Consider the following 15,693-nt stretch of genomic DNA (forward strand, 5'->3'; position numbering starts at 1 on the left):
TGTGAACCTGGTCCTATGTTCCTCGACAACTTGCATTGCTCATTTTTACCTTTATTGCATCTAACCCTGTTTAACAGATCGTTTTTTTCCCCATGTTTTTTTTTTTTTTTTTCTCCCAGCCTTTCACTAAGACCCAGCTTGATGACCATCTACTTTCTTTTTCAGATGTTTGGATTCAGAATCCTTGAATTTCTCTGCTTATCTGACTTACCTCAGGCTATTTTCACCTTTAGAAGAAATAGAAATAAAAACATTTAAACTTAATATATGCATTCAGATGCAAATATACCTTATGGAAACTTCATCTATTCCCAGCATCACTGCCTTAATTCTTGGACTAACGCATCAGTGTCCTAAGTGGATTCCTGTTCCTGGAATAATATTTCTAAAACACAAATCTAATTATGTTATTCCCTTTGTTTAAAGCCTTTCAGTGGTGTCCCATCTGTCCAGGTGATGATGGAGGTACTTCAGTGTGGTCAGTAGGTTTCTTGCTGGTCTTGCCTCCGCCTGCCTTTCATCCTCATATGCCCTGCCCTTCGTCTTTGTGTGCCCTTTTCTACACCTTCATTGAATCAACTTAAATTTCCTTCAGTTTGCCCTGCTGTTTCATGCCTTTTATTTACATAAGTCTACCTGAAATCATCACCATTTCTTCTTTGGAAGCCTTAAGTTCTTTCCTGCTGAAATATTGCTTTCTGTGTGAAGCTCTCTATGCTTGTGCCTCTAGGCAGAGGACGTGTGACCTCTCTTTATGTTCTCATAGTACTTTATGTGTACCTCTGTTACAGAAGCTGATATTATTCTGCAGTGGTTTGTCTATGTCTCTGCCTCTCTTTCTAGTTTCTGAGCTCCTTGAGGGCGGAGACTCTGCCTTCCTTGTTTTTGTCACCTTATTGCCTAGTATAATATAGTATAACATCAAATAGGAGTCACTCGGTGAGTATTTGCCGAGCAGGTGAATGAATTCTGATTAGTTTCTGTTTTTTTCCCAGGTGTAGCTTTCTAAGTAATTAAAAAATATAACATAAATTGAGATGCTTACTATATTTTACATATATTAACATATATACACACATATTTATATTTGTATCTCTCTGTGTATATATATGCATGTATAGAGAGGGAAGGGGAGAAAGAGAATGTCTAGTTACTGCAGATTCCTTCCGAGACTTATTTCTGGCAAAGAACTATTTTTGGCAGTGTTATTCAGAGAGGGACATGTATATACAGTACTAGTTCTCCTCAGTGCAGAGTTTTACTGGGGGCAGAAGCTTAGAAGCAGAACGTACAGGAACGCACAGCTTTCAGTAGCCCAGATGAGCCTGCAGGGTGACGTGTGCACTGAGGAGCTGCCCAGCGGGAAGAGGCCCTGCCGCCACGACGCGGGACGGGAGTTGGAGGCACCACCTACACCGCCGCGTAACAGTGGAAGCTCCTTGGCTGGGGCTGTGACCGTGTTAGAAAAGAGGGGCCTCCGGGGTGCAGGAGCTGGAATCAGCTTGCTTTTCTTCTAAGTCAGACGTGATGAGCCAAGCTGTGTGTGCTACTAAAGTGGAGAAGAAATGAGCCTCTTGCCATCTTCTCAAATAGTGAAGAAGTTAAGGAAAGACTTATAGTGATGCTACCGTTGAAACAAGTATTTTTGGTTTTCGAGTTCCCGTGCAGTTTCCTGCCCAGCATACACATAAGGCACTTCGTAAAGCCCTGGCACATAGCAAGCTTTCAAGACGTGGCAGCTACCGTTAAGATGGCTCTTGTAGGGAGAATTGTGTTTTTTCCTGTGCCGGTCTTTCTACCCTGTCTTTTCAGTAGTGTTGATAATGAGCTTCAGTCTTTCATTCGGTCTCCCTAAGCCCATCCCCCAACCCACCACGCATGCAGAGGAGAGGGTCCTTAACCTTCCCGACGGCTGAAATTGAGAGAAAGAACTGAGACTCTAAGGCGCAGCCTCCCTGGGTTCCCTCCTGGTTTTGCCTGTCAATAGGAGGGTGCCTTCTGCTCTAGTTTTTGTGCCTTGAAGTTAAACACATGTGGGCTGTTTTATTTACTTGTTTACTTAGGCACTGAGTCTTTACAGTCCGGTGTGTTGTACATGAGCAGCACGTCTCAGTTTGGAGTAGCTGCATTTCCGGTGTGCAGTGGCCCTGTGTAGCTGCCAGCTGCTGGGTTGGACAGCACAGGTTCAGGGCAGTTCTGGAAGTTTGTTTGGCCCAGTGTTCTACTGCTGGGCTGCTATGATTACTTTCCTTAGATGTGTCTTCTCTGTAGACTCAACTCCTCCTTGGAAAAGTTACTCCAAGATGTAGACTCGCAGAAAGATTTGAACCTCGTTACAACTGGAGGTTTAAGCCATATTCTCCACTCCAGAATAAAGGGGATGCTGCTGATCTTTCTGATTCCTGCCTGTATTTTTTTATTTGTTTTAATTAATCATGATTCAGTTGTAGGTAACAGAAAATGGAAAACATTCTAGCCGTTATAAACAGAAGAGGACTTTTTTTTTTTTAATGAGAGTTGGAGTCTTACAAAATCTTTCAAAGGACCGGAGGAGCAGGCTTTGGTGTGTTTTTAAGAGTAACTACTGGAAAAATATTGAGGCGCTTGCCTGCTACAGGAGCCAATGTCTGCCATAAAAAGTTGGGAAATCAGAAAGCCACTCCTTATCAGCTGGCTCCAGTGCTACACTGACTCTACCAAGATGCCAGCCAGCAAAATGGTAGTCCTTACTGTCCTTTACTGCCGTGAAACTAGGGTCTGGGCAGTGCTGGTACTTCTATAGCCACTACTGCAAAAAAGCAACTAGGACGACCAGAAAAGAAAAAAAAAAAAAAAGAAGAAAAGTTAGGTATACTGCTTGCCAGTAGAAAAGCACAGTAATAACGAAAGTATGGTCTCTACTGTAGTTTCACCTCGCAAATTTTATGCCGTGGGTGCACCTGTTTGAGGAAAACTAGGTCATGTGTGGTGTCATAAGGAGCCGTAAGGAGTCTGGGAAACGTAGTCTTCAGCTTTTCAGCTTCTAGCAACACAGTCTGTAAGGCGTCCGGAACAGAGTCGGGTGAAACAAGCTTCAGTATCTGCCACGAAATCTGAATTCCAGGAGAAGTGCTGTTTTTTATTTGCAGGTGAACTCCAAACAGTTATTTTTAGCATGGTTGCCCTTATATACAATCAATTTAACATGATTTTTTCTTTTTTAACATATCATCCTTTTTTCTGTGTTGTTTTCATTGTTAAATTATAATTTATAATGCATTGAGTTGATGGTTTATACCTTTCCCAAAGTCCAGAAAGCCCATAGGAAACAGAGGTTTAAAAAAATTTTTTTAATTGAGATACACTCGACATACATTATTGTGTAAGTTTAAGGTGTGTAATATATTGATTTGGTATATTAATATTGCAGTATAGTTGCCATTGTAGCATTAGCTGACACCTCTGTTGCATCACATAATTATCACTTCTTCTAGTGCTGGGACACAATTTTTTTTCATGTTTAAAAATTAGAAAATCTTTTGAGAAAACCAACAGCAAAGTAGGTAAATTTTAAGTATCGGTTAATACAGCTTAAATACATTTCCCTTTAGCAGTAAGAATAAAATTCAAATGCTTTTCTAGAAATTATTAAGTATCCTAACATGATGTAGTCATTTTCTTTTACTGCTATGTTACTATAATTTAGCAGCTTTAAAACAATGCAAATTGATTTCTTATAATTCCCACAGGACAGAAACCTGGCAGGCTTGGGTGGATTTCTGCTTAGAGTCTCAGCCAAAATCAAGGTGCCGGCAGGGCTGTGTTGTTTTCTGGAGGCTCTAGAGGAGAATTTGTTTCCATGCTCATTCATGTTGTTGACAGAATTTAATTCCTTGTGTTTGTAAGACTGAGGTCCTCATTGCCTTGCTGGCTGTCACCTGAAGTTTCTTCTCAGCTTCTAGATGCTTCTCGCATTCTTTAGCTTATGGCCCCCTCGCTCCATCTTTGAAGCCAGCAATGATGGGTTGAATCCCCTCATGCTTCACATCTCTCCTGCCTCTTCCCCCGTGGCATCTCTGTGACCCTAGCTGGGAAAGGTTCTCTGCTTGAAAGGCTCACATGATTAGGTTAGTTCCACTCAGATAATTCAAGATTATCTCTTCACCTCAAGGTCTGTGTCTTTAATCATATCTGCAAAGGCCCTTTGCCATGTAATGTAATATACTTGCAGGTTCCAGGGATTAGGATATAGACATTTTTGGGGGGGGGCCATAATTCTACCAACCAGATATGGCAACTGTCAGGTTGGTCTAAAATGGTGAATTTGTCCTAAGTGTTTGTTGTGTGATGATGTCTTGGTAATTATTGAGTGATTATATGATTTATCATTTTTTATTACTTAAATAACATATTAATGAATGATGTGATACAGACCTAAATAGCCAAATTAAACTATTCTTCTATTATTAACAAGAAAGCTATTTAAATTGCAAGACTAGACCTTAATTTTTCTTTCCTTTAACTGGGATACGACAGAAAAAATAAGTAAAAGTAGACAGATGCTAAACCAAAAACTTGGCTTTTGTTGAACAAATTTATCTTTCTTTGATCAAAAGCAGATGTAGTTGCTGTCATTTCTGTTTAAACAAATGTTAATGTATTGGCATTTTCCTCCACATGGAATCTCTTGGGTTAGTAAATGGAGAGTTTGAATTTTAGCTGATTGCTTCAAGATTGGCAGGAGGTTCCACATTATAAACCTTTTAAATACTAATAATCATCCACTTGTTTACATGAAAAACAAAATGCCTTTCAACATTTAAAGATGGATCATCTGAATCTTCTGTATTTGTCTGGGTCACAGTAGCACTGTTCAAATGAATATTTCTTAATTAATCTAAATAATAAATACTTTAAAATGTCTTCTCAAAGAAACAAACATGAGTATCTCATTGGAGGATATTATATTGGTAAAAAAATGATGAACCCATTATTTGCCTTATAAATATTTCTTTGACTAATGCAATAAGATGTATTTTCCTTTACCGAATTTTCTTTTGTAAATGATTCGAGGAGGTACAATATGCTAATAGTGCTTTGTTTCACATTTTTTTGTTACTGGCAAAGGTGGATTTTTAGATCTATTTGTCTCCTTGTGACTTCCCACGTTTTTGCTCTTGCCATTTTCTTTTTTTTAACATAGGATGAAGTAAGTGTCCCAGGCAGCAACTCAGCTGACCTGTTCCACTGGACCACTGCTACCACCATGAAAGTCCTTTCCAACACCACGACCACCACCAGGGCTGTGCTGCAGGCCGTCAGCGATGGGCAGTGGTGGAAGAAGTCATTGACTTACCTTCGACCCCTTCAAGTAAGCAATGCATCTTGCTTTTTTAATTCAGTTGGTGTGGTTTATATCAGTTCATTAGCATGCTCTTCAGTTGGTTTCACTGTCGTTACAGCTTTATCTTCTTTGGATTATTAAAATAATCTCTTAAGAAATCTAGGCCTCGCATCAGATAGGGAATGAGTAATTGATTTTATGGAATGTAATATACTACCATACAATACTTGCAAAAGACACCGATACGGATTTAAGTACGGTTTGGTTTATATGTCAGAATTGAAGTTTACTGGGATGAAAAGGAAAATGATGTTTATCAAGGCTCTCTCTCTTTTGCTGTGTTTCTATAGGCCAGTAGTGGAAGAGAAGTGCTAGCAGCCAGCCTGGGGGCTGTCTTAGTTCTCTCGTGCTGCTGTAACAAAAATATCGTAGACTGGGTGGTTTAAGCCGCAGACAGTTATTTCTCACAGTTCTGGAAACCGGGGAGTCCAAGATCCAGGCGCTGGCAGATTTAGTAATTGATGCAGGCCTGCTTCCTGGTTCATAGACCACCATCTATTTGCTGTGTCCTCACATGGGAAAAGGGGTGAGGGACGTCTCTGGAGTCTCTTTTATAAGGGCACTAATCTTATTCCTGAGGGTTCTGCCATCATGAACGAATCACCTACCAAAGGCCCCGCCTCTTTTTTTTTTTTTTTTTTTTAAATTTTAATCACTCAGAGGCGGTTTTATTCTCCAAAAAAGGCCCCACCTCTTAATACTATTACACTGGGGTTAGGATTTCAACATATGAATTTGGGGCAGGGGGCACAAACATTCAGTCTTTAGTAGGGCCTTTAGGTAAAGAGAATGGTTTAACCCATTCTTTCACGTATTCTGCAAGTAGAGGTCAAGACAAGCAGTAGAACAACTGAGTTTGCTTTCTGTGACATCTTAACCCACTGTGTCCCTGCTGTCTTCTCTGCATTCTCACACTGCCATCCATCCTTTAATCTCACACTGGAAAACTAAGAGGAAAAAGAAACATGTGCCTTTTTATAAATGCACCCTGAACATTTGAGTATCTTATGTATTAATTCATTCTGCAAATACTTACAGGCATTTTCCATGTGTCAGATAATGTGCTCATCCCTGGGAAAAGAGTGGGGAAATTCTTCAGTCTAATTCCCTTCCCTTGTGTAACCTGTATCCCAGTGGAGGAGACAAAGAAACCAACAGATACAATATTTGTATAATAATGAAATGGCGGGTGGTAATGAGTACTATGAAGGTAACTACGTACTATGAAGATAAGCAAGGTCAGGGAATAGTGAGTGATACCCGGGGGAGTGAAGTTCTGATTAGGGAAGTTAGTTTCTCAGAAGAGGAATCACTCTGAGCAGAAAGCTGATTGAGCCGAGTAGGGCAAGTACATTCTGAAGGAATGTGCGTGACGTCTTTGCAGGACAGAAAGGAGGCCAAAGTAAGTGGGAGCAGAGCGATGAGTGGGAAGAATGGTAGGAGATGAGATCAGAGACGTGGTGAAGAGGCCCACCACATAAAGCCTTCCGTAGACTGTGGTAAGGACTACACGTTTTGTTCTCAGCCACACGGAGAGCTGTTGGAAAATTCAGACAATGCAGTTGTGTGATCCAGCTTTACTTTTCATAAGTTTATTTAACTTCTGTGTAGAGAGCCGTCAGTAGTGAGTCAGGAGTGAAGCAAAAAGACGGATCTCTCTTCCAGGACTCCAGGTGAGAGATGTTGGTGGTTTGGGTTAGGGTAGCCATGAAGGAAGTGAGAAGTGTTTGGTTTGGGGATGTATTTTGTGGACCTGATGATGGTCTGAATGTGGGATATGCAGGAAAGAGAACTAAGGATGATCGCCCAGAAGAAACCACTTACTGACCTGCAATGGGCTTGACTTTGGGTTAAGTCTGTGCAGCTCTCATCATTTCATGTATCACACTGGGTTATGATTAGGGTTACTTTTCTGTCTCACCTGTTGGGGTGTTTTGAGGGTTTATGTCTTAGATAAAATGTTTAATACTGTGCCTAATATATAGTTTCTATTAAGTGTCAGTTGTAACTTTTAACATCATTTGCAGCAGGAGCTTGATTGTTTCCTGAGGCTATGCTTGGCCTAAAGTAAGTGCTCAATAAACTTTGGAGGAATGGGTGAATATCTTCTACTTGCCTTTTCCAGTAAGGGGCTCTTTACAACCTATTTGAGGAGAGCAAAACATAAAGACAGTTAACCGTGGTAGGGATACTATAATACTGCTAATGAGGAATACTGGTGACCAGTCTTATGAAGGCATCTGTGTGGGTTGTAGTTGTGGAGGAGGTGGGAGTGGTGAAGGCAGCCCAGTTGTACCTTGTCTGCATCTGGTGCAGTTTCAGCAGGTGCGGTCTGAGGTGGGCCTGGAAGGAGAGGTGGGCAGTTAACGTGGACCGTTACCCTCATAATGGAAGAAAGGCATGGAGGCCGGTAGGATGCATAAAGTAGATGGTTTAGTTGGTGTGGAGAGTTAGTCTTTAAAGCTAATTAACATTTAATAAATTTGAATGTTATTCTATGCAGTTGAGACTGAATACTGTTGACTTCATTATTCAGAGCTACTGAAGGATTTTGGAGCAAGGGAACAGTATGTACAGAATGATGTTTTGGAAAGGTTATTCTGACTGTTGTATAGAATGCTGGCCATGTGTGTAACACCGATTGCTTCGATGTTTCTGATTCAGTGATATCAAAGTGACCAGGAAAATCGAAAGGCCCTTCAGGGTAAGGTTGAAGTGCTGCGCTTAGAATGTGGTGATTATTCTTACATCCTCCGCTGGGTATCGGTGTCACTCTGACACTCTCTCTTTGGATCACACAATGCACATTGATGAGTTTCTCCTGAAATCTATTTGTTCTGTCTTCCTTCCTTTCCTCCTCCACCTCCCCTCCCAGGTCTCTTTCTTTTTATCCAGTGTTCTTCACTTCGTTCTGTTTAGGGACAAGAATTTGGTGGTGCTTATCGAATTGGAACCAGAGCCAATGAAGGCCTAGAAAAACAAGGCTGTCATCCTTTTTACGAATCTGTCATCTCCAATCCCTTTGTTGTAGAGGTAAGGTACAGTGTGCCTAAGAACACAGATTTAACTGTCATGGTGTTGTGGGCATTTTACAGTGAACAGAACTTACAATTTTCCTGAAAATGTACTTCTTTTGCTTTGTTCTTACTCATGTTGTTCATTGGTTTTATGTGATTTGTTTCATATACATTACAACATGTTATGAGACTAAAATCAATTTATAATTTTACATAAAATAATATGCTTTAGTAAGTGAGAAGCTATAATTCAAGTTACCAGAAGATAAAATTCCTATCATGATGTTTTCTAAGAATATCTTTATAGAGAAAAAGACACCCTACCAAATGGTGTAACTGCTTCTTTTGTCTAGTCTGAAGTGACCTATGACACCTATCAGCATGTCCCGGTAGAAAGCTTTGCAGAAGTATTGCTGAGAACTGGGAAACTGGCAGAGACTAAAACTGAAGGAGAAGAAGTATTTCCAACAACAGAAGGTATGAAAGAAGGTTCTAGTTCCCCGACAGTGTGTAACTCATATTAGGAGAATAATAGATGAGACTGTATAAATGAATGAGAGTTGGGAAAAACAATAACATTTTCAGTAATTTTGAGTAGCTTAACTTGACACCATCATTTATACATTTATTTATTCATTGATTTAAATCATTTATGGAGTATCTACTCTTTTCTGGATACTTACTAATTGAGGATTTAAAAGGTAAATAAGATATAATTCCTATCTTTAGGTTGCTAATTATGTAAAGTGATTCTTATAGTGAACGATATAAAGTGCTCAATAGATATTTCCTTTTTTCCTGCTTTTATGGATTAATTAAGAACGTTTAAGTGCTTGTTTCATGGAATGTAGATGTATATTTCATCTTAAGAATTTTCTGCATGGTGACGTATCTTTCCATGTGAAATTTTTTGAAAAGAATGAAATGTATGCAAGTTTACCAAAGACAACTTGCCATTTGTACTTTTTTCCTCTTTAGCCTCCTTCTTTTCAAGGTTCCAGGGTAATTGCCTTGACTTTTTTTGTTTTTTTTTCAATTTTCCCTCTCTCTCTGCTCTACCATCCTTAGTGGGTACCTCAGGATTTAAAGGCTACTGGGGCTCCATCTATCTTGTCTATATTCCAGGCATCAGTAAGGAGGAAAGCGGGGGGTAGGAAAACAGTTTTCTTGGCAGTCCTGTCCAGGACTTCCACTTACCTATTACTGGCTACATCTAACTGCCAGTGAGCCTGGACGATGCTGTCTCTTAATGGAGCACATTGCTGTGTGGAATAAAACTTGGGGAAATGTGTGTGGGGAATAGAACTGCCATGTTCCCAGAAACCTGATGCTATAACTTATTTTTAGATCATTCTTTTTTTTTTTTTTAATTTATTTTTATATTTTTTTATTTTTTTGGTTGTGTTGGGTCTTCGTTTCTGTGCGAGGGCTTTCTCTAGTTGCGGTGAGCGGGGCCACGCTTCATCGCGGTGCGCGGGCCTCTCACTATCGCGGCCTCTCTCGTTGCGGAGCACAGGCTCCAGACGCGCAGGCTCAGTAGTTGTGGCTCACGGGCCTAGTTGCTCCGCGGCATGTGGGATCTTCCCAGACCAGGGCTCGAACCCGTGTCCTCTGCATTGGCAGGCAGATTCTCAACCACTGCGCCACCAGGGAAGCCCTAGATCATTCTTTCAATCAATATTTACATGCAGTTGGGAAGAGAGGAAGCAAATACCATTTCCCTGTCCACTGTGCAGAGCCCTTGGATACTGGAGGTTTTTCCAAAGCATACCATTTTTCTTCAGTTCTGAGATGCATGTGATCATCTGTAGTTTTTCTATCTCTTATCATTTCTGAAATCAGGGTAAAGTCACAGCTGATGAGTACGTTTATGTTTCTTTTTTTTCTCCAAAAAGCTATTATTAAATTCATGACATCTTACAAATGACATTGAACATATATGAAGAGTATAGTTGCATTGCTGTTTCCCCTTTTAATTATCACTTATTACTTCTTTTCTTTAAAAAAAATTGTCTCTAGTTATTCATGGGTTAAATTATGATTGATTATTGGGATAGCTTATGCAGATAAAATCTAAGAGCCTAAGAAATTACTGGGTTAGACATAGAAGTATCATCTGTTAATTGGCATAATAAAGGACTGAAATAATAACTGGAATTTGGAAACACTGACTCATGTAATATCTTAATTTAGAATTTAGCTTATGACATATACATGTGAATTTGCATACCTCTCATACAGAAGGTATGCCTTACGAAAAGACAAAAGAATGGAATCACATGCTAAGGGTCTGAAAGATGGCTGCATCCTTAAGTAGGCCCCTTCACACTGGTTTCTCAGTTTACTAAGGCTTCTGCTATTTTCCCGACCTGTTTTTGGAGAGGGGTGGAGAGTAGTTGAGCATAAGGCCCTGGTGGGGCACAGATTTCTGGGTTAGCCTGTCCCCTCTTTTCATAGCGTTCTTAACAGTACTTGATCATCTTTGCTGTAGTTGGTAACTGAATGATGAGGTGTCAAAACGACCTCGAAGCATGAAGCAGATAGAGGTGTTCTGGAGGAGCTGTGTGGATCGGGGTGACACACTGAATGATGAACCGGGGGGTCCCCTCCGGTTCCCTTTCTCACCATGTGTACGTTACTCATTGAAGCCGTGGTCCTTGAGCCACCTGTGCGCCAGTTACCGTCCTTGTACTTGGAATGCAGAGTCGAAGAAGACACTCTTTTCATCTTCAGTGGGCTTGCAGTTGAGTGAGGAGACAAATTTATGTGTAAGCGCTAAGACAGGCAAATGCAAGAGGCATTGGGATGACAGGCGTATGACGGCTAAGAGGGCGTGTGAGAGGCTTCCTGGAGCCGGTGGTATTTGACCTGAGTTTTGAAGGATGAATAAGAGTATAGTAGATGAAAAAGGGGGGAATTTGAGAGGGAGATGTGTTGGGAGAGGGAGCAGGGGGATATTTTAGATAGAGAGAAGAAGATGCACAGAAGCGAAGAAGATAGACATCATGATTTTTCAGGGATTTGTGTGTTACTCTAATACCCGGAGAGGAGAGACAGTGTGGGCAGCCAGTGAAGAAATGAGGCAGCAGTTGGCTGGAAGGAACGTGGGTGCTGAGTTAAACATTTTTTTTTTTTTAATTTTTATTTATTTATTTATTTATTTATTTATGGCTGTGTTGGGTCTTTGTTTCTGTGCGAGGGCTTTCTCTAGTTGTGGCAAGTGGGGGCCACTCTTCATCGCGGTTCGCGGGCCTCTCACTATCGCAGGCTCTCCTGTTGCGGAGCACAGGCTCCAGATGCGCAGGCTCAGTAGTTGTGGCTCACGGGCCCAGCCGCTCCGCGGCATGTGGGATCTTCCCAGACCAGGGCTCGAACCCGTGTCCCCTGCATTGGCAGGCAGATTCTCAACCACTGCGCCACCAGGGAAGCCCTGAGTTAAACATTTTAAATGAACCTGCTGCTGAATGCTGTGGGGGTTTCAAGCAGAAGAATATTGTTCAGCTTCCTTATCTGTACAATGGGCATAACGGCCTATATGTTCCACCCCTGGATTGTTGCTCTGTAGTGATGACGATGGGGCCCCGTCTGTGCACCTTTTCCTGAAGGCTAGTCCTGCCCTGCACTGACTTCCTTGCCATTGATCATCTCGTACTTTAGTCCATCCAATTATGATTTCGCCTTGTTTTCAAGGCCTGCTGCCATAGCTCTCCGTCCTGGTTGCACATTCGAATCACTTAGGGTATTTTTAAGAAATACTGAAGCCTGGGATCCAATGTAGACCATTTATTTCAGAATCCCTGAAGTGGGGTCCAAACACATCAGATATCTTTTACAGTTCCTCAGGCAATTCAGTTGTGAAACCATGGTTAAGACCCTTTGGATGTTTCACGTAAGATAATAGATTCTCTCCAACCGTCATATGTCTGTTCTTCAAACTCTGACACACTTGCTTCCTGGCAGCCTGGAGAAAGCCACCTGTATCTTTTATGTCTGTGTCTGGTCTTTTCAGCTTAAGGGTCGTATCCTGAGTGCTGTATCTATTTCTAACACTTTTACCAGGGTTTTCTATATGATAGGTGCAAAATCAGTGTCTCTTCACAATGATGAGGGTAGGTACAGTACATGCATGACAGTTATTGGGACAGGAATTGAGACTATGCTTTTGGTGAATCTGAATCCAAGTTCCCAGAGACATGTGTTCTATTCTTAGTACTGTAGTGTCTGTGAGATTTTAGTGAGATTTTAGGTATTTTCTTTCTGCCCCAGTGTTTCTTCAAATTGTCCTTTTTGACAGATTTTAATATTCCATCATGGGAAAGAACCCAAGTCCATTAAAATATTAAAAAAAATTTTTTTTCTAATATTGTTGAATTGAATGGGAAAAACATTTCAGAGTACCTACTGTGTGTATTAAGAATGGTACTTTTTAAATATAGAGGTGATTTTAATATAAATCATCCCTTTAATTTACATTTGGGTTTATGAATTTATGAAGAATTTTCATGAACTATCACATTTGATATCTCTTTTTTTTTGCAGATAAACAGGTGACTTTATTATAAAGTAGGTACAAATAAAATGTGATCTTATAGGTCTGATACATTAGAATACTAGACGTTTCATGTTTTTGAAAAGTACATTTAGATATTTATTCCTAACCCTTGAAATTTGTAAGAAGTCAGTCAACAGACTATGGCCATACCCTTCCCTGAATGCCTTTTGTTGCATCTGTTAAATGGTGTTCTGAGTTGAATGAACCTTACATGTATGGTGTATCTCTTTTTTTCCCCTTCCAATTGTATTGAGATATAATTGGCATATAGCATTGTATGAGTTTAAGGTGTCCAGCATAATGATCTGACTTACATACGTCACGAAATGATTATCACAATAAGTTTAGTGAGCACTCATTATCTCATATAGATAGGAAGTAAAGGAAAAATTAAAAAAATATTTTTCCTTGTGATGAGAACTCTTAGGATTTACCCTCTTAATAACTTTCCTATGTAATATACAGCAGTGTTGATATATCAATCATGTTGTACATTGCATTCCTAGTACTTATTTATAAGTGGAAGTTTGTACTGCTTTTTAACTAGTTTCATCTAATTCTCCATCCCTCTACCCCCTGCCTCTGGTAACCACAAATCTGATCTCTTTTTCAATGAGTTTGCTTGTTTTTGAAGTATAATTGACCTACAACACTGTCAGTTCCTGGTATACAGCATAGTGATTTGATACTTCTGTATATTACAAAATGATCACCATGTTTGATTTCTCTTGATAATGCTAATATATTTGAGACAGGTATCTTTGGCTATTTTATAGTACCAAATATTTGTCAGAAAGTCAGCAGATTTGATGAATGATATAGGTTAAATGACCCAAATTAAAAATTGTAAAAATGTGACTCCTGACTTTGGTTCAGAAGTAGGTCATGGTACAAATTAAACTTCCCAACATGAGCTGACTTTTCAGAATTTTTTAATAAAGTTGATGAAAAGGTTTTTATGGAGACTAGCTGAAGAAAACTGATCATTATTTATTTAGCTAAATGAATGATTTAATGGCTAATGATTTCCAAATCAATAATATGGGCAGCCTTCCTCTGTGAATTTAGTTCTGGAATTAAATTTATCATAGAGTGCTTTCCAGAGGCACTTCTTCCTTTGCAGAGAATTAGTGCTTGGAGGCTTAGTCGTAGATTTCATCTGATTTTGGCTGTATGACTTGTTTAGAAAATGCATTGTATTCAAGGTTAGAGAATAAGCACTGCAAATTAAATTCATACACACTGCTAAATGTAGGGCAGGCCTTTTTGGGGGGGGGGGGGGAACTTAAATGGTAATGTAAAATCACTGTGACCCAGTCTGTGGCCAGCCTGACATCTGGTGGATCCCAGTGAAACCCTGTGGGATCTGGTCTACTTCAGATCCTCATTGATAATTTTGTCCTGCATCGCATCAGATGGCTGACAGATTCAAACTCTGAGAAGCTTCCCGTATGTGGGGGCTTGATTTCCACTTTGCAAGAATAATTGAGCCTCAGTGAGGGCTGCTGGGAAAGTTTGGGTGGTGTGAAGTGCGGGCAGCTATCGTGTCTCTCCCCACTCCCCTCCCCACTGGTCCCTCCACCATCAGTTTCCTTCAACAATTCAGTTATTAGTCAGGAGGGGTTCTGGGTTGTAGGGACTGATGAGCTGTGATCTGGCTATGGAGGAAAAAGATGTCACAAGATGACTTCAACAGTTGTGTTAAGGATTAGGGAAGAGATATGATCCCTTCCCTTTCAACCTGGGGACGTAGGGGACTGTGGTATACCCGATGCCAGTGATTGTGGTCTTTCTAGTCTTGGAGCAGCGGGGACATCATGGGCTTTGTGTGGCCGGAAACTCAGCTGCCTTAGTGCTGGAGACGAGGCATGTGTATACTTGTCTACAAGGATCTTTCAGGAAACCCCATTTGGGAAAAAAAATAACTGCGGGGGAGCTTGAGCATTTGGCACTGTTTCCAGAGAGGAATTTTTTCTCTTTTCTTCCCCAGATATTTAATTAAGGAAATTTTCAAATGCACAGAAAGGTTGAGAAAATTCTACAGTGAACTCCCGTATACTTCTCCACCTAGATTCTACAGCGAACACTTTACTATACTTGCTCTGGTCCATCCACCAAATCCAGCTTCTTTGCTGACACGTTTCAAAGTTGTCGGCATGATTACACTTCACCCCTTGACACTGCACTGTGCATATCTTTAACTAGAGTCAGTATTTCTTACTTTTTTGTGAGATAGCATCTACAAACAATGAAATACAAAAATCTTAAGTGTAGACGTAAGGTTGGTGAGTTTTGACAAGTGCAGCACCTGTGTAACCCTGACTCCTCTCAAGATACGGAACATTTCTATCACCCCAGAAAGTTGGTGCCTCTTTCCTGAAAACACCCACCCCACACTCCCAGTCAGGTGACTAATGTTTGGATTTTCCCCTGCTGTAGATTAGTTTTGACTGTTCTAGAATTCATTCAGTGGAATCATACAGCATGTATTCTTTTGTGTAGAACTTGAGATTTATCTGCATCTATCAGTAGGTTTTTCTTTCTTCTCTCTTTTTTTTTTTTAACAAAGTTTTTTTTTTTTTAATTTATTTATTTTATTTATTTATTTTTGGCTGTGTTGGGTCTTCATTGCTGTGCGGGGGCTTTCTCTAGTTGTAGCGAGCGGGGGCTACTCTTCATTGCGGTGCGCAGGCTTCTCATTGAGGTGGCTTCTCTTGTTGTGGAGCATGGGCTCTAGGTGC

At 40.4% G+C, this 15,693-nt stretch overlaps 1 protein-coding gene across 5 annotated transcripts in view; it reads left to right on the forward strand.

The window, feature by feature from the left end:
* Positions 1–15,693, forward strand: part of NBAS (NBAS subunit of NRZ tethering complex) — a 341,753-nt gene that overhangs the window by 195,713 nt on the left and 130,347 nt on the right. For all 5 annotated transcript variants that reach the window (XM_059942180.1, XM_059942182.1, XM_059942181.1 and 2 more), the window contains 3 exons: positions 5,183–5,350; positions 8,303–8,416; positions 8,754–8,877. In XM_059942180.1, the coding sequence (XP_059798163.1) occupies positions 5,183–5,350; positions 8,303–8,416; positions 8,754–8,877 (406 nt within the window). The remainder of the gene's footprint in view (positions 1–5,182; positions 5,351–8,302; positions 8,417–8,753; positions 8,878–15,693) is intronic.

This window comes from Balaenoptera ricei, chromosome 13 (genome assembly GCF_028023285.1).
Source record: "Balaenoptera ricei isolate mBalRic1 chromosome 13, mBalRic1.hap2, whole genome shotgun sequence".
NCBI classification, from domain to species: domain Eukaryota; kingdom Metazoa; phylum Chordata; class Mammalia; order Artiodactyla; family Balaenopteridae; genus Balaenoptera; species Balaenoptera ricei.